The 20,276-nt window shown below is 52.1% G+C and overlaps 1 protein-coding gene across 1 annotated transcript in view; it reads right to left on the reverse strand.

Annotated features, from left to right (window-relative positions):
- The window catches only part of NUP210 (nucleoporin 210), a 105,931-nt gene that overhangs the window by 26,522 nt on the left and 59,133 nt on the right, over positions 1–20,276 (reverse strand). Inside the window, exons 17-25 of the mRNA XM_055343508.1 lie at positions 14,904–15,096; positions 14,167–14,273; positions 12,026–12,130; positions 11,836–11,937; positions 4,198–4,326; positions 2,785–2,912; positions 2,560–2,695; positions 941–1,003; positions 596–775 (exon numbers count right to left, since the gene is read on the reverse strand). Coding sequence (XP_055199483.1) covers positions 596–775; positions 941–1,003; positions 2,560–2,695; positions 2,785–2,912; positions 4,198–4,326; positions 11,836–11,937; positions 12,026–12,130; positions 14,167–14,273; positions 14,904–15,096 — 1,143 coding nt within the window. The remainder of the gene's footprint in view (positions 1–595; positions 776–940; positions 1,004–2,559; positions 2,696–2,784; positions 2,913–4,197; positions 4,327–11,835; positions 11,938–12,025; positions 12,131–14,166; positions 14,274–14,903; positions 15,097–20,276) is intronic.

Here is a 20,276-nt window from a genome sequence, read left to right on the forward strand (position 1 = left end):
GAAGTTGGGGGAGCTCACGGACTCCTTCTAGGGGGGACCCTGAATGCTGGACAAGGAACAAGGTGACAGGTTCTGAAAAGACTGTCCAATAGTCATGTTACACAAAATGATGCTCTCTTAGAGCCTAGATTTCTGGCATGCTGGTGACCACTGCAGCCTCCTCAGAGATGCTTCCACAAGTCACCACAGGCAAAGCATGTCAAGAAGAACAGGAACATTCTGAGCCCTGTTCAGGAAGTGGAGACTCATCTCCTGTCTCCCTTCCAGAGCCCAACGAAGTGCCCACTCCCGGGAAACAAGCAACACTATCAGACTTAGAAACCAACTTTTGGGCGCCTGGCTGGCTCAATCAGTGGAGCATGCAACTCTTGATCTCAAAGTCGTGAGTTCAAGCCCCACAATGGGCATAAGCCTACTTAAAAGAAAAAAAAAATCAACAACAACAACAAAAGAAACCATAGTAAACAGACCTCCTTGCCATCACAGCTGACCAGCGCACCAGCTGCTGGGGGGAGCAGTGCACCCCATCACCAGTGGGCCCCAGTCCAGGGAGGATTTGGAAGCAACCATGGCCGGCAGAGCCCACGCGCAATACCTGAGACACAATGACGAGCTTGCCGGTTTCAGCATCCACAGCCTGTACGACCCCAGACACGGTGCCATTGCCGACAGCCAGCCCCCGCACCAGCCCCGCGCTGTTCACCACGGCAACGCTCTCGTTGCTGATGGAGAAGAGGATATTGGACTGGGGCTGTGGGCCGCCCTCGGAGGTGATCTGGAGTGGAGAGAAACAGCACTGTCCAATCAGCCCCTGCTTATCCCTCAGAGGTGAGGGCGTCGACACCCCCTGAGCTCTCCATCTTTGCCCTCTGATGACCCCCACGGGGGGGGCGGGCATGGGGTGGGGGCAGTGAGCAATCACGAGGCCTTTGGCTCCTACCTGCATCATGGCCCCAATGATCAGCGTCACTTTCCTGGGAATCAGCCTAAACGGAGGAAAGACCTGCATGTGGAAACACAAGAAAGAAGGGGCCACTGTGTTCCAAGCTTACACAGCTGGGCAGAATTCACCCTGAATATGTTCAAGGAGAGGGACACCTGGCACCTGGACATCCCTCCTCTGTGGGAGGGGACTGGTGAGGAGCCTGGAGGAGCCTGAGGGTCTCAGCCTACCCGTGGGCCTGAGGATTTGTGGTTCCTGGGGACACGTGTGCTCTGCTGTTTGCAGCCATTCATTTTGCCAGACGTGAAACCCCATGAAAATAAACACATCTTATTCATGTAAGATGCCCCCTTTAGGGCGTGGTTCTCACCGCATGGTCCCCTGACCAGCAGTAGCTGTGTCACCTGAGAAACATCGGAAATACACATTCTCCGGCCCACCTTAATCTATGGAATTGGAATGGGGGAGGTCCTGAAATCTGTGTTTTAACAAGTCCTCCAGGGGATTCTGATGCTTGTCAAAGTTCACATTCCACTGCCTTCAAGATTCTCCTCCTTGCACTGAATTTCTCCAATTTCTACTGAGAAGTTGCCTATGAACAGTTATCTTCTTCAACGCCCTTCAAACTTCTCAGATGAAGAAAGAGGGGCTTGGGGAGCGGGCAGGGACAAGGATGCCCTTGTCTCTGCCGCACGGAGAGCCCAACCTCTTCCCCCTGCCTCCCCCACAGTCCGCGCCTAGCAGGAGCATAGGAAGAGCCTGTACGGTGAACGAATATGCCAGTCGGCCAAGGGGCTGCTTTGTGCATAAGGATTAATCTCTGTAGGGCTGTGCTATTTATAGGCAGAAATGAATTCTTCTTCAGCAAAAGAAAGGAACCCTTGCATCCAGAGGCACAAACCACAACCACCAGCTCCAGAACAGTTTAATATCAAGTCTCTAGCCCCCGTGTGGAGACAAGACCTGTAGTGGACGCTGGCAGGAGGCAAGCAGTTGAGGGCTGCAGCAGAAGGAGAAACTTGGACATGAATTTCTGGCCATGGCTGCCATGGCCCCAGGGACTGGGAGGCTCCTATGAAAACCTGATGCCACAAGACAGTCCCAAGTCACACACGGAGAGTACTCCAGAGCTCCCTGCTTGCTCCAGGACCTGCTAGTTCCAGGAGCTTCCACCAGAAAAGACCACTGTCTCAGGGTCAGTTCAGACTGGCTACCAGGACGTGCTTCTACACGTGAGCCTAATCAGTCTGCAGCTTCTCCCCAGCCACTCCTTTCTGGCACTTCAGGGTTTAAAGGCTAGTCCACCTGTCCACCCTGCTGTGTGACAAGTGGCCCCCCTTCTCTGAGCCACATCCTGCCCTCCCCCACGTCCCACAGGGAGATTCAAGTAGCCCAGCCCCCTCCCTCTGGTGCTGCCTCCCCAGGCCTCTAGGACTGAGGATGGTTCCCTTTTAATCAGAGGACATCACAGGGCATAGATTTTAATAAGGGTTCTCCATAGCAGCTTCCTGGATGACCCCTAGAACTCCTAGCCCATCACAAAAATGACACACTTCCTACTCCAAGTGCATGCACGCTGGACTGATCCCACAGGGTGGGAGGGGAAACTGCTTTACCTCAATCTGCTGTGGGGCCGAGTTGATCCGCTGTCCAGCTTTATCAGTCACAGTCGCGGTGAGACTGGTCTGGCCGATGGCCACACCATGGACACGGAACGTGGCAGTATAGTTGTCAAGGGCTTCGTCAAGGGCCCTGGAACAGAGGGAAGGGATGCGACTTCTCCCCAGAACCTGCCAGTGCTGTCCCTGAGATGGCCTCCTTTGACCCCCGGGGGGACTCACACCAATGTGATGATCTGAGAAGCCGCTCGGAGCTTCAGGTCCATGAAGGCAAAGTATTTGGCCAGGAAAGGCTTCTTGTGAAAGTCCAGCACACGGACATACGCCTTGACTGTCTTCCCAATCTCCACCTGTATCATGGGGGACAGAGACTCAGGGTGGCCTTTTTTTAAATAATTTTTTTTAAAGATTTTATTTATTTATTCATGAGAGACAGAGAGAGAGACAGAGAGAAAGGGGCAGAGACACAGGCAGAGGGAGAAGTAGGCTCCATGCAGGGAGCCCGACATGGGACTCGATCCTGGGACTCCAGGATCACACCCTGGGCTGAAGGCAGATGCTAAACTGCTGAGCCACCCCGGGATCCCCTTTTTATAATTTTTTAAAAAAATATTTTATTCAGGATGGCCTTTGAATGACTAATGCTATCACCTGTGGCACTCTAAGGCTTTCTACTAAAGCGTCTGTGACCTCCAACCCACAGACCCAGGGTGAGCTCCAATCAGCCAATCAACAAATGAAAATCAATTAAGTGCTTATTGTATACAAGGAGCCTTGGGGGATACTTGGATGCATAAATTACACTCCCTGCTCTTAAAGAACTAAGAATCTAATTAAAGTGATAAGATGCGGCCAGAATAGCATACAGTAGGCATTCAATAAGTGCTCATTGACCAAACAGCTCACACCTGGCAGCATATAATACATACAGGAAGAACCTTAGACTACGAAGAGTCAGAAATGCTCAGTGAAGAAACAGAAGTCTGATCAGGAAATAAGACCACAGAAGGAATCTTTGAGGCTAAGAGGATACTGGCTTTTCAAGTACTCTAAGCAGCTCAAACATTCCCCTTTTAATTACTAACTATCCTCTCCAGTCCAAAAAATAGGAACCTGATAGCAACCTCTGTAAGCCTACCTGTAGTTCCTTCAGGTATTTGGAGCAATAAAAATGCCCTCTTTACATTAAAGAAAAGCTTAGATCTATTATGTATTCCTTTTACAAAAGCATTGGCATTTATGCATTTTATTCACTTGCCACTAAGATTGCCAAGAATCCAAAATCCATGTACCAGGGAGAAAATTCACAATCAGGAACCTACAGCAGCTAGAGGTCAGGAAGTCTCAAATTGGGGCTAATGAGGAAACAACTTCGGGCAGGATTTATAGCTGAGCTTTACTGATGGCAACTGGCATAAAGAAGTACAGCCTCAGAGCTCGCTCTACATTGTGCACACGGAGGGACTGAGGCGAGACAGCACTATCTGCTGGAAGCCACTCAGGAGGTGTGTACGGGGACTCAGAAACCAGGAGAAAGAGCAAAGGGCACAAGGAAAAGAACTCTCCCAACCTCACCATTCTCCCCATCTCTGTGAACCAGCAGCGAGGGGCCGTATTTAGGAAGCTGCTACTGACCTTGTCAACCACGCGGACATAGAGCTCCTGAATGTCTGAGACGTACACGTCTGCCTTTGCTGGGGCCGGGAAGGCTAGGCACAGGTCATGGATCATGATGGTCGACATGCCCGGGAACAGAGGGTGCACCTGCGAGGTTGGAGATGGGCTCAGTCCTTCGGGCCACCACTCATGAGGCAGGGTCTCCAGGAGACCTCCAGACCAAGGCTCAGAAGCAGCAGACAAAGAAAATCCTAACCCAAATACTGCCCCACCTACTCCTCATTAGGAGCCCCTGCTGCCGGCCAGGGTAAGGGCCTACAATGTAAAATGGTAGAGCTGGGATGGATCCCAGAGAGCATTTACTTCAACTTGGTGCAATTTGTGAGAAGGAAAAAATGTAAGTTGCTCAAAGCAGGGCAGTCTGTGGCCACGAGGCACCCAGCAACTGGGAGGTAGAACAAGGGTTCAAACCCAGGATTTCATGTTCCCTGTGCAGGCCACCTGCCCAGCAGCTCTGGCAACAGTAGAGTGTTATACATGACATAGCTCCTTTCTGAATTCAGCTCTCACCTCACAAGTCTTAATCTGATCCCAGAGAATCTCAGAACCTGTCAAGGGACCCCAGAGGCCACCATGGTCTCAAGTGTGAGCTCTGTGAGTCTCATTCATCCTGATGTTCATTTCTGCCTTAGCCATGTTTGAAACAGAGACCTCATGAACACTGAGAGGATGGACATACCTGAGCCACTGCGTTCCAGTCTTCATTGCAGACTCCCCACCCCCCACTTTAAACCTCCTTCCTGCCCTATCTGCTTCTGGGATCCCACATTCACAAGCACCTCTCCCCAGATGAGCTGTACCATATTCACTGTCTCATGTTGCAGAGAGACTAGCAGTGATGTGCGGTACTGCTTAGGCATGTATCTCAACTGGGTGGTCTGGGGGCTCGGCAGGTGGGGGGCAAACCACGGAGCTGGTGGGGGAGTCTAGAGGGCTGCTTCCCATCTCTGTCCGGCCCTGGCTTTGCTGGCTGCAGTTTGTGGTGCTATAGTCATTTGGTGGTGGCGGGGGTGGGGTGGGGTGGGGAGTTATAGTGAATAGGTGCTTGCAAAGCTAGAATTTTGATACCAAGAACCTGTTGGGGCGGAGGGGAAGGAGGGAGAACAGGTTTCTGGCTCTAAGGAGACAGCCAAGTGTGATCACATCATATCCAGCATAAAACCCTTCAAAGACTGCCCAGAGAGGGCGTCCAAATCCTTAACATGTCCTATAAGAACCTGGCACGAGCTGGCCCTTGCCCATGGCTCTCATGTTATTACAAACCACGCTCCCTCACTACTGTCAGGCTCCAGACACAGTTCTGCTCTGTTCCTCAATGCCAACCAGCGCCTGCCTGCCTCAGGACCACAAAGCCCATCTTAACAACCTGGGCTTTCCCCCCCACATACCCCGTGTTCACCTGCTGGCTCCTTCTCATCCTTCAGGCTTCTGCTCAAGCATCCTTCCTCAGGAAAGTCTTCCCGAATTAAAGAAAGCTTCTTCACTACCTCCGCTCATTTCTCCTGGTGCAGCTTTACTGCATGTAATTCGGCCATGTCAGAGCCCACGGTCTAGTGTCCGTCCTCCCACAGGTTGTGGCCTCAGGACTGGGCCTAGCATCTGGCACAGGCTCACCCCCCAATAAACACGTATTGATTAGACCAAGATCCAGGGTCACAGCTCTAGGTCACTGTAGTTACAGCAAAGAAACCTGGCACTCCAGCCTGCTTGCTTAGCTTTAATTTTAGCTTTGCTAAGACCTAGAAATTCTAGGGGGAAGAAAAGAGTCTGTAAATCCATGGACCCTCATCTCTTTGGGAAGCACTGATTCTGGTCCAACTCCTTCAATGCACATATGGGGAAACTGAGGCCCACACAGGGTGGGAACCCAGCCTCAAAGGGGCAGCACTGGGGAGGAAACCCAGGTGCCCAAGGCCCCAGTGTAGGGCTCCTTCTACCACACTCTGCCACTTCCCAGAGTAGGACGTCTCTAGCAACCACAATGGAACTGTGAGCAGGGGAGGACAGGGCCTGCTGGAACAGGCCAGAGCCAGGGCAGGCCCAAGCCCACAGTTAGCTGGGGGCATGAGGAGTCACAAGCTTGGCCATGCTGGAAACTGCCAGTATCACTAAGCTCAAGGGCACCTCAATGCAGATGAGGCGTGCCCAAGTTATGCCACACGGTGACTTAAAAGTCGATTAACAAAGATCCCAGAGCGGAAATCATGATGGTATTCCACTGCAATGCCCGTGCAATCTGTGCCGTCGCCAACCCGAGTGTGTTATTAAATAAGGGCTGGGGAGTAGGCGCCTGGGAATCACCAGGCCTCCCATTTTGCCAAGGACGATTCACCCTGGCTTATTCCTTTTCCCTCAACGAAAGCACATTTAAATTTTGAGAGAGAAATGAGAACTTTCTTTGAAAACCGAATTCAAGGCTCCAATCTAATCCTCCTGCAGAAGTTATTGCTGTCAGGAGCTGGCACGTCCTTCACAGCACCACGAAATTACATGTTGCACTGGCTGCTGATAGACCCACGCAGGGGAATGCATGGCAGGCTTTTTCTTTTTCTTTTTTTCTCTCCTTCAAAAGGACCATTTTGCACATTTTAAACAAAGACAGAAAATGGTCAGGGGAAATCAATCTGTTTTCCACTTGATTTCCCAGAGGCTGGATGTCCAGCCACCTTCCGGGTGACAGACGCAAGGGTGGCATCAAGTGGTCTGGCCTGCCCCCTCCCCGCTGGCCCGCACCAGCTCACCTCGCCCCTGCCGAGGAAAGCTTCAAGGGAGAGCTTGCCGGCCACTTGGGAGACACACTGCTCTTGGGGAAGCGAAGGCATTTGCCAGGCAGCTGGTGGCAGAGCTGGGAACTGCCTCGCCGCTAACCCTGGGCTGTGGCACGTCTGGTTCTCTGGTCTGGGCATTCTGGATCTCCTTGCTTGACTGACATTCAGGAGGATGTGCATGCAGGAGAGGAGGAGGGGAAAATCCAGGCCTAGAGTGAATTCTAATTTCTAAGTGTTGAAAGTGCCACCTCAGAACTTCAGTGAGTACTGAGCCAAGAGGAAAGTCCTGTCATCTCTTCAGAGACGATGAATGCGTTACTACTCATTAAGACACTGGTGGCAGAGCCAGAGGCGGCCCCCCTCCCAAGTAGGCTGCAGCCGTGAGGTCTGTTTGCGCCCACCCAGACCCAAGGTTTTGCCTGTGCCACTTCTGTTCCTCGCTTCCCTGGACCCCCACACACTTCAGACTTGTCCCTTGACGGGTGGCATTTATAGAAGAGTAAGGACCCTATAAATACTTGTAATTGTCACAGGAGCCATCAGCTCCCGATTCCTATTATAGCATGCCTGTCAGTGGTATGTGGTGAATCGGGCCATGCCACGCGAGTGTTGGGGTCCTTTGCCCCTGACTAGACACCCTTGAGACCTGTAGGGGGTGACCACGAACACACGAAAATCATAGGCACTGAGAAGAGCCCTGGCTTGGACACTGGATGAAAATCTGTCCAGGGACCCCAGCTGGCCCCGAGGCTTCTGGCATGGCCAGGACTGAAACAGGTCCCTCTGTCCTCAGGTCATTCCCAGGGAGAAGAGCAGGACACACCCGAGTTCAAACCCTATGGCTGCCACCTGCTACCCACCTCAACTTTCTTCCTGATGCACCTCCTAGGATGTGCAATGTCACGACAGGCTGTGCAGCCCAGGACCAAGGAAACGGAGAGAAACACCGTGGCTCATGATCTGTTCACCACTGATGCCCAGCCCCAGGACCAACACCAATTTTTGCAGAATGGATGCATCACTTAAAGGTATTAAGTGCCTGGCACACAGTAGGTACCTCCCCCTGCTCTTGTAATCACATGGATTCAGCGTGGAGGACTTGATTTGAAATGTAAAGAATCGGTTTACATTTAAAACTCTAAGTTTAAGTCAGGTAAATACTCCCAGGGGCAAGCCAGCCAAAAATGAAATAAAGGCCCCTTGTGGAGAGTTTTGGGGCTGCGTGCGCGCAGAATTCAGTGCAGCCAGGCGCGGCCCTTCATGCATTGTGTGGGCAGGACAGCCTCCACAATGGCCCTGGTGCGTGAGCTCCCGGCTCCCTTCCAGAGACACTCAGAAGCCGACACACACCCAGGAGCCATTCTTGCATCCTGAATGTATATCAATAAGAAAGAAAGAAACATTTTCTGTGAGCTAATTGAAGAACTGCTGTGGGCTTTCTTGTCTCTGTGATTAAGGGAAATGAGAATGTTGCTAATTAGCAGCTGGAAAATGCCAAAGAAATGTGTAAACGTCCTTCAGAAACAACCGTCTGAGAGGAGCTGCTAGGATCTGTCACCGATCGTCAACGCTCCGTGAAAAATTTCTCCAGCAGCTTATGGAAGAGGCAGAGGGAACCCACCTTATCTCCATCCTGGGTGCAATGGTCTCTGCGCAGGCCCACGCCAACGGGAAGCTGTGACCCCAGGGGTTGAGGTGCCTCCAGAACATCTTGTGGCACCTGCCACATGGGAGGCTCCTGGTGCTAGGCTTGTCCTGGGGGTCATGCCTGCACTGGACACTCCATCTCATGCCACAAGAGCCATAGAGGGATGAGACATATGAGCAAGGGCCAGTCCACAACCAAGAGAGAAACACTGTGGCTCTTGACTGGAGAAGCCTGGCATCTGTTGCTGACGGGGATGGCACAGGGGTAACCCTACAACAGCAACATTGTAGGAGTTGAACAGGGGCTCATAGGTCTTCTAAGGAAACTTGACTCCAATGGTGGGATCCCATCTTGAGTCTTCCAGACAAGTGTCCCAGCTTGTTTGGCTGCCTCCAGAGACGGGGCACTCACTACCTACAGAGGCAGCTGTTCCAACATGGGCTCTCAGAAGCTCTTGTTCTTGGAGGAAAAGTTCTCTCTCTGACTGCAGGTCCATCCTCAGGGCTTATTAAAAATGTAAAGTGTGAGGTAAATGTGAGTATAGGGGCCCCCAAGTATTGTTGGCACTGTACACATACTTCTGAAACTTGAAACTTCCCTCTTCTTGATAATGGGAGTTCTTTTTTTTTTTTTTTTAAAGATTTTATTCACTTAGGGATGGCTAGTTGGCTCAGTGATTGAGCCTCTGCCTTTGGCTCAGGGCATGATCCTGGAGTTCCAGGATCGAGTCCTGTGTCGGGCTCCCTGTGGGGAGCCTGCTTCTCCCTCTGCCTGTGTCTCTGCCTCTCTCTCATGAATAAATAAAATCTTTTTTTAAAAAAATATTTTATTCATTTGAGAGACTGAGAGAGACCGTGAGAGAGTGAAAGAGAGAGCAGGAGCCGGGGTGGGGGTGGGGCAAGGAGAAGAGGAGCAGAGGGAGAGGGAGAAAGAAGCAAACTCTCCACTGAGCAGGGAACCTGATGCAGAGCTTGATCTCAGGACCCTGGGATCACGACTGGAGCTATAAGGCAGACGCTTAACCACTGAGCCACCCAGGAGCCCCACTGGTAACAGGGAAGTTCTTTTTTAATCTTTAGAAATAAAGCAAAACAAGGCATATCTCAAGTAGTCAGAATTATTTACGATTTGAGCTTTTCCTTTTAATATGAAGGATGTGACAGCGAACACTCATTTACATGGCAGGAGCGATGGCCAGGAAATTATTCTTTCTTTTATAAAGAGAACAAAAATGCTCAGAGGACAGCTTCCTATGATCTCAGACTGCTAGCAACCCTCATGCTGCCTCTAACAACACACATTTATTCCCAGGTGCTGAGAGACAGTGTTTTTTGCTCGGATTTATAGTGACATGCCTACGAAGTCCTGCCAACTGAGACTCTGCCACTGAGAAGAATAGGAATATTATGACATGCTTCCTCACCCTTCACTGAGGGACTGAACCAGAAGAGGTCCTCTCCACATACAGGTAAAGACCAAGGTCAACCCCTGGAGGAGTTGTAAAAAAACGTGTAAAAAAACAAAAACAAAACAAAACAAAAACAAATAACAAAAAAACCTGAATTGTCCTATAAAGACTCAAGCTACCAAAAAAGACACAAAAAGAAACAATGTGAATAGACCTATAACATAGGAAGACATTGAATTAGTAATCAAGAAACTGCCCAGGAAGAAAATATCATGTCCCGATGGCTTCACTGGTTAATTCTACCAAACATTTAAGAGTATTTATTACCAATTCTACGCAAACTCTTTCAAAAATAAGAAGGAACAGCTGAGTCATTCTGTGAGGCCAATGTTACCCGATACTCAAATCGGACAAAGAAATCCCAGGAGAGAAAAGCACAGACCAGTATCTCTTAGGACTATGAACATAAACTCGACAAAGTACTAGCAAATGGAATCCAGTTACCTGTAAAAAGAATTATACATCATGATCAAGTAGCATTTGTCCCAGAAACGTAAGGTTGGTTTAACATCTGAAAGGCAATTAACGTAATACATTGCACATTGTATCAACAGAATACAAAACAAAAGCCATATCATTATTTCAAGAGACATAGAAAAAGCATTTGACAAAATCCAATACTCTCTTGTGTATGTATGTAAGAACAGGGAGGAGACAGCTAGAGCATATGGATGCTCTCAAGGTGATGAAAATCACCTGACTGTAGTCAATCAACTGACTGTAGTCCTGGAGGTACCTATGAGTGTACTAAATACCATTGACTTGCACCCTTTATTTTTTAAAAATATTTTACTTATTTATGTAAGATAGAGAGTAAGGCGAGGGAAGGAGCAGAGGGAGAAGCAGACTTCCCACTGAGCAGGGAGCCCGACAACGCTGGGCTCAATCCTGAGACTCTAGGAATATGACCTGAGCTGAAGACAAATGCTTCACCAACTGAACCACCCAGTGCCCCTGCATACTGTAAGTGCATGAATTGTATGGTAATGTGAATTAAACCACAAGAAAGCTGTTATTAAAAAAAAAAAAAAAAAAAACAAAAGGCAGGGTGCCTGGGTGACTCAGTTGGGTAAGCATCTAACTCTTGGTTTTGGCTCGGATTGTGATCTTGGGGTTGTGAGATCAAACCCCGCGTAGGGCTCTGCACTCAGTGTGGAATCTGTTTGGGATTCTCTCTCTCTCTCTTCCTCTCTAAAATAAATAAATAAGTCTGTAAAAAGCATATTTAAAAAATCAGCCAGCCTATATCGCAACATGGAGGAAAAAAATTACGGTGCAATCCCTGACAAAAGCGGAATGCTAAATCCTTCTATACCTCAGGCACAGCTAAGTCAATATTTGCCCAAATAGGGAGAGGGCCAAGAATATGGAAAAATAGAAAAAGCTGATACACCTTTCAAAAGCAATCTTTCTTATTGTTGTTAGAGTGGTGCTCATATAACAATGTTTTAAATGAAAGATTGAAAAGGAACCATTAGTTAACTAATGGTGCGGGTAGTTTGTGGACATGGAACAAAAGTCACAAAGGTAGCTCACAAAGGATCCAAGTTTCACAAATAATGAGTCAGAGACTCTAAAAACCTTGCTAATTGCATCTGATTGTGATTTAGTGCCTACTTTTGAAATAACCAATCTAATCTGTTAAACCCAAGGCCACTGGGATGAGGAATGACAAGGAAGGTGGAGACAGCCCCCCCCCCCCCTGCACTCACCGTGGCCACGCCTCTGGCCTCCTGGTAGGCCACCTTGATGATGTCTGTGGTGCTGGTGTTGAGGAAGAAGTAGCCAGAGCCTTCTCTGATGTGCAGCTCTACCTGCAAGGAGGGGTCAGCCTGGGTGTCGGAGGCGAGGGGGCCCCTGGGGGTCACGTCCCGGTGGCACATGGCAGGGCAAGGACTGTACCTGCACGCTGGGGTGGTGGTAGATGGTCACCTCTTCAGGGCTCACCCTCACGTCCTCTACCAGGATGAGTTCTATGGAGGCCGACACAGGCACAAGAGGATCGTACTGGAGAGGCAAGGCAGCGCTATCAGACCCAAGGCAATGATGGGCCAACCCTGGGCCAGCCCGTGGGCTTCCCCCCTGAAAGAGCAGCACTCAAATCCCTGTGTCTTGGCGTCACCCCAGGGCACTCATTATGTTGGAGACACAAAACCCAGTAAAACCATCACGCTTCAAGCCCAGCCAAGAGGCCACATCCCTTTGAGATGTCCAATAATTCTGTCAAGGCTGGCACCCTCTCCTGCCTGGCAGGCCCCATGAGACGGATGATTCACACACACCCTAGGAAAGTGGGGGTACATAGTTAATGACCCCTGCATGTGCAAGGGATGGGGCCTGGGCAGTGAAGGTGCTGAGTAGAGGGGGTGTCCTCACAGTGGGTTCACAAAGGCACAAGCACAGCCCCTCACTCCCTTGGGTGGTGCACATATCTGAGTGTGTGACACCTGCCACGTGTCCTTCCAGGGAGACTGCTGGACCCACCTGCTCCTCACGTGCCTGAGCATCTACATAGTGCCTGGCACCGTGCTAGCCCTTGGGCAAGGATGCAAATTTAATCTAATGTCAGGATTCAGGGGATCCCTGGGTGGCACAGCAGTTTAGTGCCTGGCTTTGGCCCAGGGCACGATCCTGGAGACCCAGGATCGAATCCCACGTCGAGCTCCCAGTGCATGGAGCCTGCTTCTTCCTCTGCCTGTGTCTCTGCCTCTGTGTGTGTGTGTGTGACTATCATAAATAAATAAAAATTAAAAAAAAATATATGTGTATTTCTAAAAAAAACAAAACAAAACAAAACAAAAAAAGTCAGGATTCAAACAGGAAGTAAGGGTGTGTCAGAACGCAGGGTAGGTTGTGAAGGCAGAGAGGGGACAGGATGGGGGTAGGAGGGACTCTCGGGTGAGCAGACACCAAGGAAGTGAAGGTGTGGGTGGTATTACTAGAGAAATACCCACAGGCCATGGAGCCTAAGTGCAGAGGCCCTGCAGGGGGAGGCCCAAGGGGCCATCCACAGCCAAGGGACCTCCTACACAGGTGGGGACAGGCAACCCAGGCTTAAGCCACCAGGGGCATGCAGGTGTACTCCTCAGGGCTACGTCCCCCAGGCCAGACTCAATGCTGCTCCCACTGGGCCCCACTCCCTCCAAGTGCTTCCCTTGCTCCCCACTACCCAGGAGACAACTCCAAGCTCCTTATCCTATCCTGGCACTGAGGAACTCTTGGAACCCAGTCTACCTTCTCCTTCCAGCTATTATCTGCTGCCTTCACCCTCTACACAACCAAGTTGACTGCTGCCCCTCCCCTGATGATGGGGTGGGATCATCCAGGCAGGACCACTCCTGGGGAGACCTTCCCATGCCTTTCTCGTATGCACCCACTTGCCACCCACAAGTAGCACCTCCCCTGGGGGCTCAGGAGACGCTGCGGTCGGGAGGTCAGGTTCAATGGGACTTGGCCCTGGGTATGCAGATGGTGGCAACGGTGTACATGGGGGAGGATGGCGTTTGTATCATGGTGGGGGGAAGGGGCACGAGGGGATCTGAGACCTGGGGCAGCTTCAGTGCCTAGGTTTCAGGGACCACTTTGCAGAGAGGCTGCCATCATGGCTGGGACAACAACCAGGAGGCCACCTGGCAGGGAGGAGTAAAGGGAAGGAGGGGGACGGCGTTCCAGGCATGCAAAGTCACAGAAGCCCGAGCCACCTGGGCACCTTCTTGGCTGGGCTGTGAGGTCAGGGCCGTGTGGGAGAAGAGACTGGACGCATGAGCACGAGGGTTCCCAAAGTTGTGTGCTGGGACTGCGAGGGGCCAGGGCCAGGCTGCCCTCAGGTTGGATCCTGCCAGTTGCCTGGATGCCAGGCATGTGGGATGGGGTAGTGGAGGCAGGGGGCCAGCAGGAAGGCACCCCAGCTCAAGGGAGCCCACAGCACTAGGTTCCAGGACAGGTTAGTGAATGGAGGGGGCTTAGGGGGCTCAGGACGCTCAGACAGCGGGCAGGATGTGAACAGAGGGGGGGGACTCCCTGCCCGGGGCCCAGGAAGATACCAGCTGCTCCACTCTGGCTCTGTTGAGGTGGGACTGCTGGTAGCCCATCGCAGTGGCTGAGATGGCTGTGGTCCCCGATGCCTCGTGAACCGAGATAGCCTGCAAACCTGAATCCAGGGAGAGGAGAGCAGATGTTGGGTTTTTGCCCGCTGGTGGCCTCTGAAGCAGCCCCTCCCTACTCCTGGTTTGCAATCTCCATGGTCCTAGGAGACGCCTGGGAGGCTCAGAGGTTGAGCTCTGAGGTTCAGCTCAGGGCGTGACCCCAGGGTCCTGGGATCAAGTCCTGTATCCGGCTCCCTGCAGGGAGCCTGCTTCTCCCTCTGCCTGTGTCTCTGCCTCTCTCTGTGTGTCTCTCATAAATAAACAGATAAAATCTTTTTAAAAAATCAATCTCCACGGTCCTAAAAATACACAACTGAGTATGTTTAAACTGTATGTACCATAAGAGTTAGCAGGCCCTGAGCAAAGTTCCACAGTGCAGCCTCGGGGAGCCGCACTGGCCTCAACCTTTGGCTGCCGTCAGCTTGGTAGGGGCGGCATGGCTCAAAGCAGAATGGGTCTCCGGGGCCAGCACAGATGAGTACGACCTGGGACGAGAGACTCACCCGCCCTGAGCCTGAGCCTGTCTGCCCACCCAGGTAGCAGTTGCCAGGAGCCCTACTCAGCACACCCGTCATCTGTCCAGGGTTTCACTACACTCTGTCCTCCTGGCCTGGGACATTCGGCACCCAACTCACCGTGCAACTTCTTCTGGCCACTCCCATCATCCTGGGCCACCAGCTGCATGGGCAGGTCAAGCTTGATGCTGGCCAGCAACGGCCTGGTCGACTCCCACTGGATGTTCAGAGAGCTGAAGTTGTCGAATCTGCGTCCCTGCTGGTCATAGGCAGCCAGGTCCAGCAGGGGGTTGCGGTGACTAGAGACCGGGACCTGCAAGAGGCAAGAGTCAAACATCCTGGTCACTCTAGAACCAGGCACTGCTGCTCTTGACCACGCAGGGCATCCTGGCCCTGGCTGGCTGTGTTTGGGGATCCCTGGGTCCTGGTGATAGAGGAGGGTAAGTCACTAGCTCCTGCTACCCAGTTGTCAAGAAGCCTCATAGCCCCCATCCAACCTGGCCTCCTACTCCAGCCCATGGTTCTCAAGGAGGGCCAAGTTTGCTCCCCCAGGGGACACTGATGATGTCTGAAAAGTGTTTTTGATGATCACAACTACGGGGTTGGGGGGTGCAATGGGCATCTAGTCAGTAGAGGTCAAGGATACTGTCTAATATCACACAAGGCACAGGACAGCCCTCAGGAAATAAGGATCTGGCCCAAAAATTCAGGAGTGCCAGGGCCAAGAGACCCCCGCCTCAAGCCCTCCACCACCATAGCCAGGCTGCTCTCCTTCCTCCCTGGCCTCACCTTCCCACATCCTTGCCACCTCCTCCCTGCCCCATGCACGCCCAGCCCCTCCAGGATGACTTCCGCCCCCCAAGTTTTAATAGGAACATCAATTACAACCTCTAAAACGTCCAGACTTACTCAGCTTGCAAAGATCCTTTCAGAGCCAGGTTCTCACCTGATCCTCAAATATCCCAGTGTGATGGGAACTGTCATCCTCATATTAAAGGTGAGGAAGCAGAGTCCCAGGAAAAACAGGGACGTATCAAAGGCGACTCGGCAAATGAGTGGTACGCTTTCAGGGTTCAGCTCCAAACACTGAATTACTAACCACTCTACCACCACCTCTTGCTCCCCATGCAACTCCACCCCTTGGAACCCATGCCAAGTCCACCTCCTTCCTTCCAGATGCTGGGTCATCCCCTCCACTCCCTGCCTGAATGGCAAGAGGGCAGGGAGTGAAGCAGGGACCCTGAGTACAGGGACATCCAAGTCCCGCTGCCTGCACTCGAGCCTCGGCCTCTCACCACCCAGGCAGACAGAACCACGCATCACAACAGAACCCACCTCCCAGGACTCTGTTTTAAGTGAGGGTAGTATGAGATCATTTTAGGGAGCCTGGTTCACTGTAACAAACACGCAAGTCGGGAAACAGGTAGTCAGGCTGCAAGCACAGGTCCAAAAGCCAGGACCGTACTTGTCTGGTCCTTGCAGTTAGGAGTGACTGTGTCACTTGCTTTGACTATGAAAGGGAAAGTGACTCAAAACAACTCTGCAGGAGGAAGGCACCTGGGCGGCTCAGTGGTTGAGTGTCTGCCTTTGGCTCAGGTCATGATCCCAGAGTTCTGGGATCGAGTCCCACATCGGGCTCCCTGCATGGAGCCTGCTTCTCCCTCTGCTTGTGTCTCTGCCTCTCTCTCCATCTCTCATGAATAAATAAGTAAAAAAAAAAAAAAAAAACTCCAGGGGGAAGCAACCTGCCAGGCTCTCCCCTCTGCAGTGGCATGTGGCCATGTCCAACATGGTGGCTGTCCCCACCTACTGTGTCTTGGAAAGAAGAGAACAGTGACACAAAGCCGGGTCCCCAGTCACCGTGATGAAAATGGGGCTCGGGCGAGAAGTGAGTGGTGTGCTGTGTGAAGGTACTGGGATCTGTGGCTGCTTGTTACTGCAGCCTAGCCTCGCCTGTCCAGATTGATGCTGTCACCGAACTTCAGGCTGGCACCAGGAGGGCCCCTCCCCAGGTCCTGCTAGCTCTCTTGCCCCCAGATAACACTGAACCAAAAGCATATTGCAAATCTTAAATGCAGATTAGCACAATCCCTGGGGATGCAAAGGATCTTGTAACAATTCTGGATTTGAGTCAGGAGTTGTGACTCCAGGCAGGGACAAGAAGTAGCATTTTCTAGATGCCCCGCTCTTTCTCCTTCCCTCCCCCTGTGCTACCAGGGGAGGACATGAACACCCTGTGCCAGGCAGGCTTGGATCCTTCCAATGGGCATTTGGGACAACAACATTATCCCCATTTTATAAACAGGAAGGCTGAGGCTCAGAGATGTTAAGCAACTTGCCCAAGGTTGCACAGGTTTAGGGGTACAACTCTGCTGGTCTGATTTTAAAGCATACAGGCCTCCCCCAACTTTGTGGCCTCCCCTCCAACCCCTGTGCAGTGGCTCCATCCAAGCCCCAGTTTATCAGTCTCCCGGCACGCAACTGGTGCTCAGCCACAGTGAGCTGAACACAGGATGACCTATGCAGAGCACTGGGGTCAGGCCAGAGTCTTGTTCCACTCTGTCACTCTGACTGGTCAGCTCGGTTCCGGTGATTGGGCCTCACCAGTAATTTACTCTGCAAACACATCTTGGGTGGCCTCTGGCTTTGGAGAGGTATAAAATTAAATTGATACTGCACCCAGGATGCATGGCAGGGATATATCTTTCTCAAGGTCCCCTAGTGAGATCATAAATCGCAGGGGCCATGCCCGATCAGCTCACAGCTCTGGAACTCCAGGCCTGATGGATGGCCTCGCAGTTCTGTGTCTGAGGTCCATTATTTCCTGGCAAGTGAGATCGATGACACACACAAGCCAATTCAGAGCCGTGCTCTGCTGCCTGTCATCTTTGAGTCAAAAGAGACAGCCCTGGGCTGACCCAGAGGTCACAGTCAACAGATGGCCAGACACACGGCTCACTTGGCCAGTGCCCAACATGTAAAGACACTTACACAAGGAAGATACACAGAGCTGCCTGCTTTTTCTTTGCAAATAGGAAGGTTTGGCCAGCCTGAGGTTGAACAGGCTATCCTGTGGACAGGTACTTGCTCTCCATTCAGGTCTGCACCCCCACCCCTTACCCCCTGTCTTCAGCAGACCCCACCTGGCTTCTCCAGGCATTTGAGCCCGACAGAACCAGGGGCAGAAGACACAGGGACACAGGCATGGTGTGCTCATTCATCCATCACGGCTGACTGAACTCCTCCCATGAGCTGGGCTCTTTTCTAGAGACTTGCAAAGAAGAAAAGAAACATGTAAATTCTAGTGTCAGATGATGTAAAGAGCTTGGGGGCAGGGGAAGAAGGGAACCAGAATGTGAAGTGTTGAAAGTTCAGGTTAAGGTCTAAATGCTGAGGCACCCTCCCTAGCGGTAACATTTGAATAAAGAAGTGAAGGAGGTGGGGAGGGAGGCCCGGGGACTGGGAGAGGAGGGAAGTCAAGCCAACGGGAACAGCATCTCCAGGATGCACACAGGGCCCGTTCCTGAGTGCTCACGGCACAACGGGAGTCCAAGCATGGGTGGAGTGGGGTGGAACGTTAACGGGGGCCAGGACTCGGGGATCACAGGCCACACAAGGGCCTTGGCTTTTGCTCTGGGGGAATGGGAAGCTGCTGGCTGGGTCTAAGCAGACAACAGGGTAAGAAGTGTAACATTCTGCACTCTGAACACCTTCGGTCCACTTATGTTTGTCCCCTACAATCCTAGGAGACCACAGTCACCCAGTGTCATTGGAGGAGGAATTCAGACCCAGCCGTCAATCCCTACTGATATCAGCTACTGTTGGACTCCTGGCCTCACACCTAGTGGACTGATAGGCCAGGTTTTCCAGAAAAGTCCAGACTTAGCATGATTACATTCTTCAGGGATAATCTGCTATATATATAAAAGCGATTTAAAATGTGAAGCTTTTAGGACATTCATCTCAACAGCCCCCAAAATCAGGGGGACTTTCCTTAGTCCCGAACACACAGACTTTCAGCTTGGGAATGACAGCCATCTGCTCCCTGCCACCAACACCCAGGCCTGAGCTGGAGGTGAACGTGGCTTCATGGTGACAAGCCTGCAGAGGAGCTCTATCTAGGCTCGGAGCTGGGTCTCCTCACCTGTCAAGAGGGAACACAGGCAGGTATGCTTTGGCCGGCCCCTGTGGGGTTGGTGGGAGAGTGCTCCGAGGCTGGGCACCAAGAATCCTCACTTGAACCGACACTGCTGAGGCACTGACTCCTAAGGGACCAGCATGGGGGCAGCAGAGGGGCTCCCACGCCCACTCACCTCAGAGCTGAGGGATCAGGAGAGCCTAAGAGAGGGCAGCAGCCCATCAGAAAAGCGGGGAGAAAAGTCAACCAAGCTTGCAGGGGACACGAAGGCTGAAGGCAGAGAGGCAGAGGCACACTCCAGACAGGGAGAACTGTTGGAGTCTGGGACCCCCCGCAGAGCTTCAAAGAAATGTACTTTGACCAAACGCAAAGCTGTTCTCCTCCTGCACCCACAGGGGAGCCAAACCCCAAATCTATCTGCCTGGAGGAGAGGCTGCTCACATAAGCAGCTTCAGAAAGCTTCCATTAGGTGCCGAGAGGACATGCAGTGAGTCCTCTCAGGGCAAACAGCAAAGAGGTAAGAGGGCCCTGTCCCTAGAAGGGGCTCCAGGAGACACAGGGCCCCTCAGAACCCACCAGGACAGAGGCAGCTGGACACGCCTTGGGGGTGATCACAGGGCCACGGCTGGGAGAAGAGAAGCGGCCGCAGGGCCCTCCGAGGCACTGCACTTGGAGCTGGGCAGATCCACTCTGTCTCTGGGGCCCTGCCTACATCTGAGCCTCATGGGCAAACCCATGAAGGGGATGCAACAAGCCGGGGCCTCCCAAATGGTCCTGGTGACAGGGAACAAAGCATATGGGTCAGAGCTCCAGGCACATACAACTGTTCTAATTACCGTGTGTGGGCAGCAGGGACACAGAGACCCTAGTCTAGCCTCAGGGCCTTTGCACTTGCCATTCTACCTGCCTGGGACCCCTTATGTTAGCTCTTTTTGGCCAGCATCTCCTGATCATGGGGCCTGACGTGGTGTGTGTCCTCCTGACAGAGGCCTTTCCTGGTTCCACCTGAAGTGGCCTCCCTGGTAGCTGTCCCGCACCCCCTCACTTGCTCCACAGCACCTCCCACCTCCTGTCCTTCTTGTCTACTATTTGTGGACCTCCTGGTCTCCTGTCCCCTCCAGGCAGCAGGTGCCTCACCTGTATCAAGTACTCTGTATTCTAGAACCCAGAACTCTGGGCCCGGCACACAGAAGGTGCTGGATAAATATACATTGAAGGAATGAGGGAAAAGCAGCCTGCCTAAGTCTCTACCTCTTAGAAGGGACTGGGGGCCAGGGCGAGCCCAGAGGGTGTTCATACCCCTGACCCTGAACGGAAGGGCTTTGAAGTCCTCCGCATCTGTCATCTGGTCTCTG

The sequence above is a fragment of the Nyctereutes procyonoides genome, unplaced genomic scaffold (genome assembly GCF_905146905.1).
Source record: "Nyctereutes procyonoides isolate TBG_1078 unplaced genomic scaffold, NYPRO_anot_genome, whole genome shotgun sequence".
In the NCBI taxonomy this organism is placed as follows: domain Eukaryota; kingdom Metazoa; phylum Chordata; class Mammalia; order Carnivora; family Canidae; genus Nyctereutes; species Nyctereutes procyonoides.